This window comes from Diadema setosum, chromosome 8, assembly GCF_964275005.1.
Source record: "Diadema setosum chromosome 8, eeDiaSeto1, whole genome shotgun sequence".
Taxonomy (NCBI): Eukaryota; Metazoa; Echinodermata; class Echinoidea; order Diadematoida; family Diadematidae; genus Diadema; species Diadema setosum.
The window spans coordinates 22231876-22246541 of record NC_092692.1 but is presented as its reverse complement, the minus strand read 5'-3'; the positions used below and the strand labels follow the sequence as shown (position 1 = coordinate 22246541).

The window sequence follows — 14666 nt, the reverse complement described above, 5'->3', positions numbered from 1 at the left end:
TGCAGCAAATTCTTCACAATTATTGACAGAATAGGCCCAATGATTCATAAGCACTAACTTTTGGATTGTATGTGTTATCAAAACCACAAGAATGAAGTCACACAGAAATTTCATATACACTGCACAGCTTTACTCTATAAATTATTTAAATGCCATTCATTTCTGGTAAGTATTCCCTTCACAGAAATTACAGCCATGCTATATATATAAATTTCATTGACATGTGTTTCTAAATCAAGCACAGACTAACCAAAGCCTTCCTTGGCTTGGCAGTACCCTTTAATTCACAGGATGTATTTGGGTCAATGACAACGGAAACAGGAAGGTGACTTCGATTTATTTCTGCAGATTATCATTGGGAATACAGTGTAATTATGGAAGTAAAGATGACTTTGAAAGCAAAACAAAAAATCCAATATTACATGATTATTTTAATTGATTGTTTGTTCTACTGTGGGGGGTTTTCCCTAGCACACACAAAACTTTATTGTATCTTGTCTGACACACTAACATCCTATGATTCAGCACATAATAACAAAAGACTCTGAAACCAAGAGATGTAGTTCAGCTCTTTATTACAAGCTCCATGCACCAAAATAAAGTACATACAAATATATACACTTTACACTCTCGGCACAAATAGTTGAGCATTGCCACAGCATATGCCCTAATTTGTTTTGTTTTTTTAATTGTTTTTACATGAATGCCTTCAACTCCATTTTTCTTCTTTTCCTCAATTAAGTAACCACAACTGGTAGAAATCCAATAATCACAATAATCATTATCACCATTATCAATATCGCATCAAGCAAATGATTTGTTTCCAGTCAACTCATTTTACTCTCTGGTAGAGAATCTCATGTCTAATGGGGGTGGGGGAATGTAAATTCAACAGAGATTCATACCGTGCACTCCTGTTATAACGAACACGGTTATAACAAACACGGTTATAACGAAATTCTGGTTACAACAAAGTAAAAATTCAGGGCGAAACATTATCGACACTATGTATTTGCATTGTTTATTTGTTCAGTTATAACGAAAGAAAACTGCCGGTCCCGAGGACTTTATTATAATGGGAGTCCACTGCACTGACTTTTAATCTTTGCACACTATACCGAATGTTGTTCATGACAAACTTTAGCTTCATATAAGTTTTAATGGCAGGAGCATAAGACGCACTTAAGTTTTGAAGGAAAAAAAAAAACAAAGTTCAGACTGGACAATTCAGATGTTATGGCAAAGTTTGACAGGAAATACAGTAATTTCTTTTGTCATACGAGTCATGGTAAGAGAAGACTATGACTGCAGCAAGACTGCAGCTGTATCACAACTCTGGATCTGTTGTATAAAAGTTAAGATCAAACATAAGAATGTAAATACTCGATTCTGATTGGCTGATACCTGATTTGTGTTTCATTTTCCGACTTATGCTTGATTGCATCTTTTTATACATTAGGGCTCTGGCATCAAATGTCCCCTTAAAGGACATATGCAATGCAAGTGTATATTGACTTGACCTGATTCATAATACCTTGATAATCACTTACTGGTATGCTATTGTGTCGAAAGGAATATATCTAATTATGTGCCATATGCTTTGTAATAGATTACTTGGATACGCTAACGAAAAAAAAAATCCAAACCAAGATATGTCCATGACATCATCTGTTAATCATTGCTCAATTGCTAACACGATTAACAAAAGACATGAGGAATAAACCTTCCTCTAGACTGAGTTAAATAGCATGGAATGGAAATGTGCAAGTAATGCTCAATCTAGGGGTACCTGCATTCCATTGTCTTTTGTTCATCATATTAGTAGTTTAGCAATGACTGAAAGATGATGCAATCAACAGAACCTTGGTTTGGATGGTTTTTGTGGGCATATCCGGGTAATCTATTAAAATATATGGCATATATTTTTAGTCTTTTGGCTACATAAGCGATGCTGCATAGGTCCTTTAACTCTGTAATTACCATCCACAACCTGCTTGTTACCATGGCAACAACACTATGAGGTAGTGGTTCTAAGAGGGATAACTCTCAATGTGCCAGGCCTGCATGATGGCCTCCCTTGTGATCAGGCCACACTGGCATCTACCAATACTCCTAACATCCAATATTAAATGGGTTAGTTAAATAATGGGAGTCAAATGATGGAGGCACATTTGTCATGTTCGCCCATGGGCAGAACATTTTTGTAATGTTCTCCCATGGGAAAACATTTTCACGTAACAAATGACAAACAATACCAAATGATTGAACGATCATATTTTTCACGCAATCGATAGGATAAATTTGCCTACAGTATTCCATACAATGTGAAAAAGCAGATGACCAGTTATTGTAATGTGTATGAAAGTGTGATAATTTGACTAACCCATATAATATAACAGATGATGACTTTTGTCGGGAACAGGTACCAAATGTTTCACCCTCAGGGTTTGAAATGCTATTTCGGGAGGCTATAAGTCCCTCAATAGCATTTCAAACCCTTCAGGTGGAACATTCGCTATGTTCCCTCCCCCGCCAGTCATCATCTATATAATGTGGACCCACAATGGTATCTTAAACACTGATTGGTACTACAATGTAGAGGGCACTGTCCTGTTTGATACATTCAGTGTGTCATCACTGGGACAGATTACAATGAATGGGGCAGTCATTCTTACAATATAGTGATGTGATACAAGTTGACATTTGCAACTTCTCTCAACGATAAGTACCACATCATCACTCCTTATGCGATATGTCCTTGTAAAGAGAGGAAACCCATGCATACCTTACAGCAGTAAAAGACTCTATGTTATTTGTGCACTGGTCATCATACTAGCATATAATTGAAGCTCACAGGAACATTTGCACATTCGCAAAGTGAACACAAGATTTATTCTTACAGTGTATTGTGTACTGTCAAATTGCCTTGCAACATCTCTAAAGATATTGTACTCACAATATCAGTTTGACGTAACAAAACATTGTTGGTGAGGTTTGGGGAGACTGATTCATGTGGGTGATCTGATGTTTGATACCTGAGAATTCTTTACATATGCCAGTATCCTTCTTGAAGACAGTCCCTTGCATTAAGATCATAATGACCCAGTAGCATGGGGAGAAAAGGTTGGCCCGATCGAAATGATCTTCATGCACCGCCCACAGTGGTACATTCGAAAGCCACGACTAGCGTAGGCATGCTAGAGTAGAATTGCCATCTGCGAATATGCGCATCAAAGTGTGTGCACATTAGTATCCTTCGACTCCAGTAAAGATTCTTTGGCTGGACATCAGGTTGGCCCTGGGCTGGATGGTGTAGAGTCCATGGAGAGTAGCTGTAGAGTCTCTGAGATGCGTGGCACTGTGTCTATCTTGCTGTGTATGCCCACAGTGAATGCCTGCTGTAGGATGCCAGCTGCTTGCTCTATAGGCACAACACACAACAGCATGTACAACTCACCTTTAATATCATGTCATCATCAAGTTAGAGATTCAGTTTCATGTGAATGGTATGCCACTCAGTTACACACAATAAAGCATTCATGGCAGGGTGTTCAGTGATTTTCTTCCATTACTGGGTAAAATGACAAGATCATAAAGAATATGCACAGACAATTCCTCAATCACAGATATATCAAACACATCCCTGGCTTAGACATCTTCCCTGAACGTTTGCTGTCAGAAGCATGACTTTGATAACTATCATGGAAAATAGAAGAAAAAAAAATGTACAGAAAAAATGCAATCCACCTATACTAAGCATCATTGTTTACATGCATATGTGTATATTATGTGGGCGGTAATTACTTCTTTTTAATGCTGCATAATGAGGTTAATGTTAGTTTAACCCTAAAAAGACTGGGGGGGGGGGCTAAAAGGCCCCCCCTCGACATTTAGCGCGATTACTCAGCAACACGCAATGCTCTCGCCGCGATGCTCTGTGACTTTTTTCTTTCGAGTTTCCCGCACGTTTTGACACCAAATTTGTGACGCCCGGGGTACGGTTCTGAAGTTACATAACTTTTTGTACATGCACGTGAGACCGTAAATGGCTCAAAATGCGATTTTGTGTACAAAGTCAATACAAATTGAGTTTTATCACATGGTTCATATAAATATGCTTATTTTTACTCTCAATGGCTAAAATCAATTTGTTTTAGTAGTATTATGCTTCAAAAAGGGTCTGCCACAAATTTTGCTGAAAAAAACAACAGAAACAAAAGGTCGGAAAAAACAAAGAAATACATAAGAAATTCATAAAACAATAAAATAAATAAGAAATTAATTTTGATACCGAATTTTTTTTCAAGTACATTTGCTAAGAATGCTACAAAGAATATCTAGACCAAAAATGAGCACTTTTGGAGCTTTATTTACTGATTTAGATAAAAAAGGTCTGATTTCTCGCATAAATTAGCATAATTAATCAAAATAAAATAAAAGAAGACTATTTTGGAAAATTTAAATATACGATCTTGTAGATTACATCGCACACTACCATTGTGCAAATTTCCGCGGCGATCGCGCGATCCACGGCCGAGATCTTAAGGGGGGGGCCCTTTAGGCCCCCCCCCCCCCCCCCCCCCCCCCGCAGTCTTTCGAGCTACCAAAATAGCCCAGTCTTTTTAGGGTTAAGTTCTATCTGTCAGTTGTTCCAACAGATTATCTATCAGTCATTTTTTTTTTCTTCTGAGGAGAGGTATTAGTCTCCACTAGATTAAGTATTCTCAATGGAAGCACTGGAGGAAAATGTCTTTTGTCACATCTAAATGACCATTAGTAGATGATGTAAATGAAGGGAATTTACCTTGGCACAGTACAGAGAACTCTGGGAGGTATTTCAAGGCACTGTTGACCACAGACCCATCACTGGAGGACAGGGCATCCAGATAGGATGGCAGTAACTTGGCTCCAGAGCTGAAGACAGACACAAAACATTAGAATATTGATGTCATGCACTTTATCACTAATAATATCCTAACACTGTGGACAAATTAGAAAGACATTGAAAAAAAGAAAAAAAAAGAAGAAGAAACACATTCTCAAAAAAACAACAACAAACAAACACTCGATACAAACCTAAGAAAAAAACAACATTAAGCTCATTACAACAAACCACAAAGGTTATTTTTCGCTCCATCATTACCTGTAGAGAATCAGTACTCACTGAAAGCCATTACTCCAGCAGTTAATGATTTACTGCCTATACACAACATTTTCATACTATATAAATATGGGTTGTTTTTTTTTTGTTTTCTTTTGTTTTGTTTTGTTTTTTTTTTTTGGGGGGGGGGGGGGGGAGGGGGCAATGTTGATACCATTACACAACCCATGGGATCTCAACTCCATGCTATGACCCAAGGATCATGGCATGGAAATGAATGCCCAATGAAAGCAGTCTATATCTGTTTTACATACAAACCTAAACAACCTAAACAAATTGACATCAAGAATTTTATGAACACACCAAGGAAGTCAATTAAGAGGAGGATCCACAGGGGTAATAAGACAGAAATAAAGACCACTCACCTTGGATCAAATCTCAGGTAGCGAATGGAGAGGCTGAAGGCAAGGCTGCGACAATCAAAGTTTGGTGACATCAGCAGGGTGGCAAATTCTGTCTGTAAGGTAGAGTGGAAAATGGAAGTGTCAATAGTTTGGTTCACACAACATTTCTAACCTGAAGCTTAGCTTGAAGTTTTAAACTTCAATGATTAGCTCATATTTTAGCTCTATGTAAATGCACTCAAAAGTTAGCAATCTTATACTTTAGTCAATTATTAGAATCACAAAATTTCTTAGGGTTTACGCTTTATCCACTTACAGAGGGGGGTTCCCAGCCGAAGTTTAGCGTCATGTGGACACGATAGTCACTGGACTCGGAAGTTACCATGACCTCTCCATGAACCCCATTCCCTCTTAGCTTTCGGGTCAACCTCCAGTGCATTTTGTAAACAACTGTATCGTTGCACATTATCAGGTTTATCGCTCGTACTGCGTGTATGTATTTCTTCCAGTTCTGTAGTTTAACCCTAAAAAGACTGGGGGGGCTTCTTGGGCCCCCCCTCGACATTTTTCACGATAAATCTGGAACGTAAAAATCTCGCGCCGCGACGTTTTATAACTTTTTTCTTTTAAGTCTTGCGCAACTTTTGAGACCAAATACGCGATGCCCGGGTACGCGGTTCTGAAGTTACGCAATATTTTGTAAGTGCATGTTAGACCCGAAATTGCTCAAAAACGTGATTTCATGTACAAATCCAATGCAAATTCTGTTTCTGACCAAAATTCATAAATGTATCATTATCTTTACTTTTACTGATCAAAATTCATAAATGTATCATTATCTTTACTTTTACTGATCAAAATCAATTAATTTCACGTTGTTTATGATTGAAATAGTGTCGCCGATGATTTCCATAAAAAAACAATAAAAAACAAATAGTCAAAAACAATGAAATACATAAGAAATTTTAAAAACAATAAAATACATAAGAAAAAAATGTTGATACTGCCTTTTTTTGATGTACATTCAATAAGAATCCTACACAGAGTATCTAAACCAAAAATCAGCAGTTTTGGACCTTTAATTACAGATTTACAGCCATTTTTTAAATTCATGCACAAATTAGCATAATTAATTCATTAAAAATAAATTTCAATATTTGTGACATAATTACCCATTCAGTTTAGTAGATTAACTTGTGGGTGACGCGCGTGCCAATTTTCCTTGCGATCACGCGGTCAACAGCCAAGATCTTGGGGGGGGGGGTCCAATTAGGCCCCCCCCCCCCAGTCCTACGAGGCATCAAAATAGCCCAGTCTTTTTAGGGTTAATCCTCAAGTGGGGCTCTCCTGAAGAGTTAATTCTTTTTCTTTAAGATAAGGCGTCATGTGGCTGGGCGTCGTAGTTGCAGACTGCAAGCTAATCTAGTTTAAAACTACACAATGAGTTTAAATCTTACAAAGATTACAAACATCCTGTGAACCCAACTACAGTCACTAGAGGCAAAGTGATGCCAGACTAACCCAAATCACATATCAGAGCCACATCCAATATTTGGCTTCCTAGCCGTGACATCATCTTAGGCCATCTCCCTTCTAATGTGCCTTGTCTCACCAAGACATAGCACTTGATCTGACAACTAATATCAAGCATCAAATACCGATGAGGCAAATGCTAGATAAGAATTACATCTCTCAAGCATATCCTCCCAACACTCTTGCTGGTATTCACTACGAAAGATGAGGACAGGGTCTATCACACCTTGCAAGATGCCAATATTTGAGAAAAGTTTCATCAGCTCAGAATTCACTCCATCAGCATGGTTGTTGGCCTTCAGAAGGGGTGTCAGAGTGAGTTTCATCATAGCATGCTAATCAAACATAATGCTATCATCAAAATTTGTTTAGATTTCCTATCACTGTCTAAATTTTAAACTAAACCGATGTTCCCACATTATCAGCCTGTGCCATCTTGAAATATGAATCTATGAAAAAGTAACTATCAAACAATATTGGAGTACTGGTACAGTAACAGAGACACAATGCCAAAGCCAATGTAGTTAAATAATCATGTAACGTGACATTACACGCCCACATTAAGTGACCACTATATCACCACTGTTTCAGTCATCCCCATATCAGAAAAATAATTTGGGGCAACCCCCCCCCCCCCAAAAAAAAAAAAAAACACAAAACAACAAAACAACAAAACAAAAAACAAAACAACAACAACTAACAAATACAAAAACCACCAAGGGCTGACTTATGGACGATATAAGTTTTGCAAATATTGCAGTTAGTTAACAGGACAGTGGGGAACTTTTTCAGCTGAAACTTGGTACAGTATCCATTTTGCAACAAGTCAAATATTATGTTGATTGCACTTACAGCAAAGTTATGAAGCAGCTCATGTTTGCGGTGTGTGGCACTCTCCAACTCACTCAGGGCATCATGAACATCTTGGAAATTGAAATGGGAGAGAGAAAAACACATTGTGACATCAGTGATTCTCTAATGATACAGGGACAATGTCAGGTTTCCATTTCTTGGAAACGGACAAACATATTCTAAGAAATGGAAGAATGTGTATTCATTGAAATTCATATATCTGATCTACATGACACAAAAATTCAAAGTTTATGGTGTGGATGTTTATAGCAGGTTCTGTTGTAAGGTAAATACAACTTGAAAGAACATTGGATAGATGCTGTAAATATGTTCTTTTGGTTAAAAATGAGCAATTTTGACAAACAAAATGACACAAATTAATGTTAACCTATGCAATCCTGGAAGTGATTATGGTATTTCAGTGTCAGCTTTCCAAGACTATGTCAGGAACTGTGATAATGAATAACAAAATCATGATATGACAGCTTCCTGAATGGTTACAAAACCTAGAGTGCCACTACAGACTTTCCTTCTACATATCATTAAGAGTGACTGGGAATGCATAGCATTCAATGTGACTTCTTTCTGATGTCTACCAGTATATGTAGGAACAGGGTGACTGCCTTCCATGTGTTACACAGGGAGGCAGTCAAGCCTGTATCCTCTGTTCATATTACATGCTCTCAACTGATGACATTTTACAAAATCAATACTGGTGGTGCAACTGAGGTAATACAATGTACGACATAAGATGAGCAGAATTTCAAGAAAATAATGTGCAGGGAATAATTCTTCTGGTATCACATCGCAATTTGCCATGCATTTTTCATACCACTGCTACACAAATTACCTTTTGGGAAGCAGTTTGCTTTCATATGTGTGTACACGATACCACTTGAAATATTGTTCACCAGCTGAAATTGCTTATCAAATTTGAGTTGGAAAATTATTCCCTGATATGATGCATCCTGAAAAAGTTGAAATTTCGGTTCGAGCAATTTTTCGCACTCATCCAATCCTGTAAGATGAATTTTCCTTGTTTTTAATCCCGCATAATCAAAATATGACGTAGTGTGTTTCATGTAACATGCAAAACAATTCACATGATTTTATTTTGTGCACTAGTTTCAGGTCACTGGAATGCACAAAACTTCCACACAGTGAAAATTTCTAATACAGTATTTAAAAAATTTTCAGTATTTGATTGAAACCTTTCTCTCTCTTGTAACAAAGAACTTGCCATCATGAATACTAAACTCACCATCCATGTTGGTACGGCTGAGTAATCTACTGGAGAGCTTCTTGATGTACTCTGTGGTCCATACACTCTCATCCCCATCTCCTTTACTCCCTGGGGTGGGGGAGTATGTCTCCTCTCGGGTCCCCACCCCAGGGATTCCCTCCACAAAGGGAAGCTGCTCAGATGGAGCTGGGTCATCTACTGGTGCGACGCTGCCTTCTGACTGGTCCTTCGGTGCACTGGTCAGGGTTATACTGGCCAGTATGGACTTGAGTTGTGTTTGGGTTGGATGGTTTTGTGCCATGGTGCTAGAACACACATAAGAGATAGACACGGTATGCTTTATATACCCCACAAGCTTTTTATAAGATTTTTACTACACCACAATTTTCCAACATGCTTGGTATAGGAACAATTAAATAGCTTGGTATAGACACAATTCTATAGCTGGAATAATCAATGTTGTGAGAACCTGTTGTTTAGTTTCTCTGAGTAAATGAATTGAGTAACCTGTACTGCTTACGTGACCAGTAGGCTCCTCAAACTGATTATTTGAAAGATGCACAATCTGTCACTACTGTGAAAACTCAGAGACAAGTTACAGCTCAGATCACTCTCTAACAGCACGGTTGTTGGCCTTCAGAAGGGGTGTCAGAGTGAGGGATCATCACAGCATTTCTTTTGCAAAAGCTTCTTAATCACTGTCAGAAAATTGTCATGCTTTGTGCATGCTTGTCTTCCTCTTGATATAAGACATGGAGAATGTCTCGGGATAACACCAATTGCCTCTAATACTCACAACATATCCCATGATTACATCTATCACTGTTAGCAGTATATTCAAAGCCTAAGATAGCACATGCTAATTTCATTTATACATTCGTTTTAGATTATAATGAGTACCAATATATTCTGAATGTTAGCCTTTTTATCATCAATTTTTCATCAAGCAATGTATACCCCCCGATCAACACAATAGTTCTTGCATAAATGGAACTGAACACAGGTCTGAATTAAACTTTGACACTGGATCAGACTTTTTGCTGTCTCATGCTCTTCAAGCTGGGCTTTGACTATGGTCCTTTATCAAATGCATTGGACATTTAGTCTGATATTCGATGCACAGACAGGCACACCATGATTCCCCACTTAATGTTATGTTTACCAAGGAGGTGTTATAAAGGAGGAGACATTATCTGATGATACATACTGCAGCACTGCACTGTGTTTCTGGAGGACTGGTCTTGCCTTGGAGGGACTGTGGCTGTGGTACTGGTGGAGCAGACTAATGAACTGCAGGACTAGCATCTCTACATGCCTACTGGCACTACCATACCGCTGAGGAGAGAAGTGACGTAGAATTAAAAAGTGAAGATGGACGAACACAATAAAAGTCACATTTTGCAATTTATCACTTTTCACTGGTATTACAGAGCATTACATGATACATCAACTTGCAAACAAAAACAAACAACAAATGCACACAGAAAAAGATCCAGTTTTATAACCTTTCCGTAATCAAGTACTTGGCAAATACTGCAAGGTATGAAGTGGCTAATTTCTTCCAGTAAAACAGCTGTACTACACACACATGTGATTGCCTATTTCCAAGGAAAGCCCAGAAACAGCAAAATTTTTTCTGTTGCTCAGGTTCTGATTCACATTTGTTCAAAAACAAACAAACAATCAAAACCCAACAACATTGCTTCAGCACTTGCTTATGTACCCACTTCTACAGCAGAGTATGGTGATGTCAATCCATAATGTAGCTGATCAGGGGTAAGATGACAGACAACAATACTAGGCCAGCCAAAAGCTGGACTCTCTATGTCTATTTCTATTTTTAACTGTCTATAAAAAAAAAAAAAAAAAAAAAAAAAAAAAAAAAAAAAAAAAAAAAAACTTTTCACCATATGAAGACAATTTCAAATCTCATAAGGAAATTTATCAACAGAGGAAAATTATCAACAGCACAAAATGAAGATCACTCCAGCCAGCTTTTTGGTGTCTTTGGTTTTTATTTGTTTCGTTTTTTACACCTAGACTGGTGAATATTTCTCATATCAGATCAGGCTTAACTGTCACTCAGCACTGCAGAAAAAGAATAATATCAAGAAAAGTGCACGGTACCTGGAAGACACCAAAGAATTCCTCCATGATTCCATTGACAGTCTTTGCATCCTCTCTGAAGACTGCTGGCTGAAGGAGCTCCAAGAGGCAAACCGTGTGGTAGAAGAATCCGAGGTGGCCGACGCTTCGAAACTCTCTAAAGTTGACCTGTGTGCGGCCTCGCATCAGGACACCCAGGAGGTGTAGTTGTCTGTGACAGTGAGAATTTACCACAAGACAGTCATAAACAAACATCTGCACTACCATCTGTACATCATGCTTTAATAGCAATACCTTAGACACATTCTCTATAATGGCAAACATTTATCCACACAAAACAATCAACCTGGGACTAAGGGAAACACTTCACTGAGTTTTAATACTACAAAGGACTGACTTCTGCTCTGTTATAGAATTAGAATATCACCCTGAAATAACCCAAACACTAATCTAATTCTAGTGATTGGCAAGGTCCTTGTTTATATGAATATACAATTGCAGTTACAACTCTGGTAAATCACACAAATTTCTGCTACCCCTCCCCCTCCCTTCCCAATAAAAACAAACAGCCAAACACATAAATAAATAACACAAAATGCTAACACGGGACAGGCTACAATCAATCTAATACTGTAAGAGTAGATATTTTTGCGGTGTGGAAATCTTCTCGCATTTCGCGCAACCAGAAGCTAGCGCAAAAATAAAAGCACAAGAATATTTTTGCATGCCCTATGTTCCAGTAGTTAATGTCCTGATTCCGCAGAATCAAAAACACAGAAAATTCATCTGAACTGGCCGAGCGTGCAAAATTACTTGCAGGAAAATATCCACTTCTTCTGTAGCAAGGCAGTGTCAATTACTGGAATTCATAACTGTTGGTATATCCTTCATGAAAAAGGGTCATGATAGTGGAAGAGACATCGACAGTTCTCACCTGCACATAACAAGAGGATGCATGGAGGCTAGCTTGCGGCAGACCACGTTGGCATCTTCCACTTTCTGACGGGTGTGGGCATCCTTGTTTCTCTCCGAAAACACAGTGAAGAGCCTGAATACAGGGAAATGCATGAAGTGCAACAACCCTTCTAAGTATGGATCATATCTGCAAAATCTATGTACTCTTGGTGATTTAACAGTGAATATCAGCCCATATCAACATCCACTTAATCAACTAACAACCATAGCAAACAAAATTCTGACAATTACTAAATATAATTTGACTTAAAGGGGATGGGTAGTAACCGAGCAGTGGGAATCAGTGGGAATGCTGAGGGATGATTGTTCCAATCCTTGTGGGATTCATTTAAGAGTACATTATATATCTACTGTTGTGTGAAAATTATTTGCTTCAGAATGGTCTCGTATTCAAGTAATGTGCAGATTAATGCCCCGTCACTGACCAGGGACGCTTACCTGGAAGCATTAAACTGCACATTACTTGAATATGAGACCATTCTGAAGCAAATAATTTTCACACAAGAATAGATATATAATGTACTCTTAAATGAATCCCACAAGGATTGGAACAATCATCCCTCAGCATTCCCACTGATTCCCACTGATCAGTTACTAGCCATCCCCTTTAAGACATAGAACTGTGAGCTGATTTTTTATGGCATGACTTTATACTTCATACCTACACTGTGAATGATGAAAATAAAAAAAAGAAAGAAAAAGCAATAAACAAAATAACAGTTTGCAATAAAACAGTCTTTTTTTTCTTTTTACCTCTTTTTTTAACCTTTTTTACCATTTCAAGACCTATATGTCACCCACCTGACAGCCAGTTCATGACCAGTAACAGGTAGTCTTTTCACCAATTATTGGTACATGGCAATGTTACAGACAGTAGCTTGGTGGAGAAGGGAGGATGTCTTTGACCCAATCAGCAGTAGCTTTTAATTGAGAATTACTCTTTCAAGGAATGAAATAAACATACAAATAAAGCCAAATACTAGGTAGAATATTTGATGTTTTCATATCAGGATATCAGGAGGAAAACCGCAAACCACTCGGTTAAGAAAAGGAACCACCTAAGAATTGAGACCTTATCACCATCACCAGTTTTCAATCACCAGACTGAGACGAACATTAGTATACATTAACATACATTAATATTTGGCATATCCTACTGTACGCTGAATGACATCTGCAAATCAAGTTTAACCAGAAGCTAGCGCAAAAATAAAAGCACAAGAATATATTTGCATGCCATATGTTCCAGTAGTTAATGTCCTGATTCCGCGGAATTAAAAACACAGAAAATTCACTGAGGGGACCAGGGTTACACCTATCACCTATCCCATTCTATAGGGTGCGGCCAGAAAACAAATGTAAATCTTCACCTGTGAATGAGTGAGTCGATGAAACTGGCAGCTCCTACTGTGTGGCACCGTTGATCCAAAGCCGACAGATCCTCCAAGAAAAATTCTAGAGCTTTGGGCAGCTGAATGTAGACTTCCATCAGAAGTGACTGGTACATCAGTGACAAGGGACTGCATGATGTGAAGATGAGGGATAATGATGATAATAACAATCATAACAATGCTGGATTACATCTAGCTCTAGCAGTCCTCTGCTGCGAAGAAATGTTTTGTTTTTTTTTTTCCTCTGGGATACCATACTGAGGGCACATTTCTTTGTGAATATCACTGATCAATCAATAAGGGATGCAATACACAGATCTTACACATAGGAGCCAAGAATGGAGGCATAAGATGAAACATATAGGAGCTGCTTTTGTTAGTGCTTACTCTTTGCTATACCACTATTGCCAGTGCATGAAAGCTGGGTTTTGTTTGATAAAACATGTCATCACATGCCTACATAGGAACTCTAAGGCATGTACTGTAAGCATTACACAGGCAACATTGATAAATATGCAACAACAACAACAACAACAACAAAAATGCTTAAAAGTATTTTTTTTTTAAATGCTTGAATTTTGAATCCCCTAAGAATTATCTATGGCAAAGCCAAATACTCAATGTCATTCTGCATATAAAAAAGAACAGAAAGCAAAGATATCAAGGATGCTGCATCCTTTGCAAAACTCAAACCACGACCAACCTTTTCTCCTCTATCTTGGTCTTGAGGTGGTCCACCAGGCAGGCAATCACAATCTTGTTACCTTGGCAACAGTTGATGAGCAGAGGCAGCCTAGCATTCACAGATGACCCTAAACACTCTGATGCCAGCGAATTGTTTGCCATACTGAGGTGGCTTTCCGTGACGATGAAGTCAGAGAGAGTGCAGAGTTGTCTAGCATCCAGCATCAAGATGTTTTCATCAGCATGCCTCTGCTTGGAAAGGAGAACCATTATTTCAAAGTTTGCTTAACCCTACTCATGACGCACACACATGTAGAAGGAGAGCCCTCATTCTGGCGAATTGCTTAGCATGTCTCCACACAAAGTAATATAAAGTT

At 38.3% G+C, this 14666-nt stretch overlaps 1 protein-coding gene across 1 annotated transcript in view; it reads right to left on the bottom strand.

Moving 5' to 3' along the window:
• Positions 1-558: 558 nt before the first annotated feature.
• Positions 559-14666, bottom strand: part of LOC140231925 (integrator complex subunit 1-like) — a 56627-nt gene continuing 42519 nt past the window's right edge. The window contains exons 36-45 of the mRNA XM_072312071.1: positions 14309-14538; positions 13585-13734; positions 12174-12287; positions 11261-11450; positions 10341-10468; positions 9152-9438; positions 7891-7961; positions 5527-5618; positions 4805-4914; positions 559-3421 (exon numbers count right to left, since the gene is read on the bottom strand). Coding sequence (XP_072168172.1) covers positions 3288-3421; positions 4805-4914; positions 5527-5618; positions 7891-7961; positions 9152-9438; positions 10341-10468; positions 11261-11450; positions 12174-12287; positions 13585-13734; positions 14309-14538 — 1506 coding nt within the window. The 3' untranslated portion in view covers positions 559-3287. The remainder of the gene's footprint in view (positions 3422-4804; positions 4915-5526; positions 5619-7890; positions 7962-9151; positions 9439-10340; positions 10469-11260; positions 11451-12173; positions 12288-13584; positions 13735-14308; positions 14539-14666) is intronic.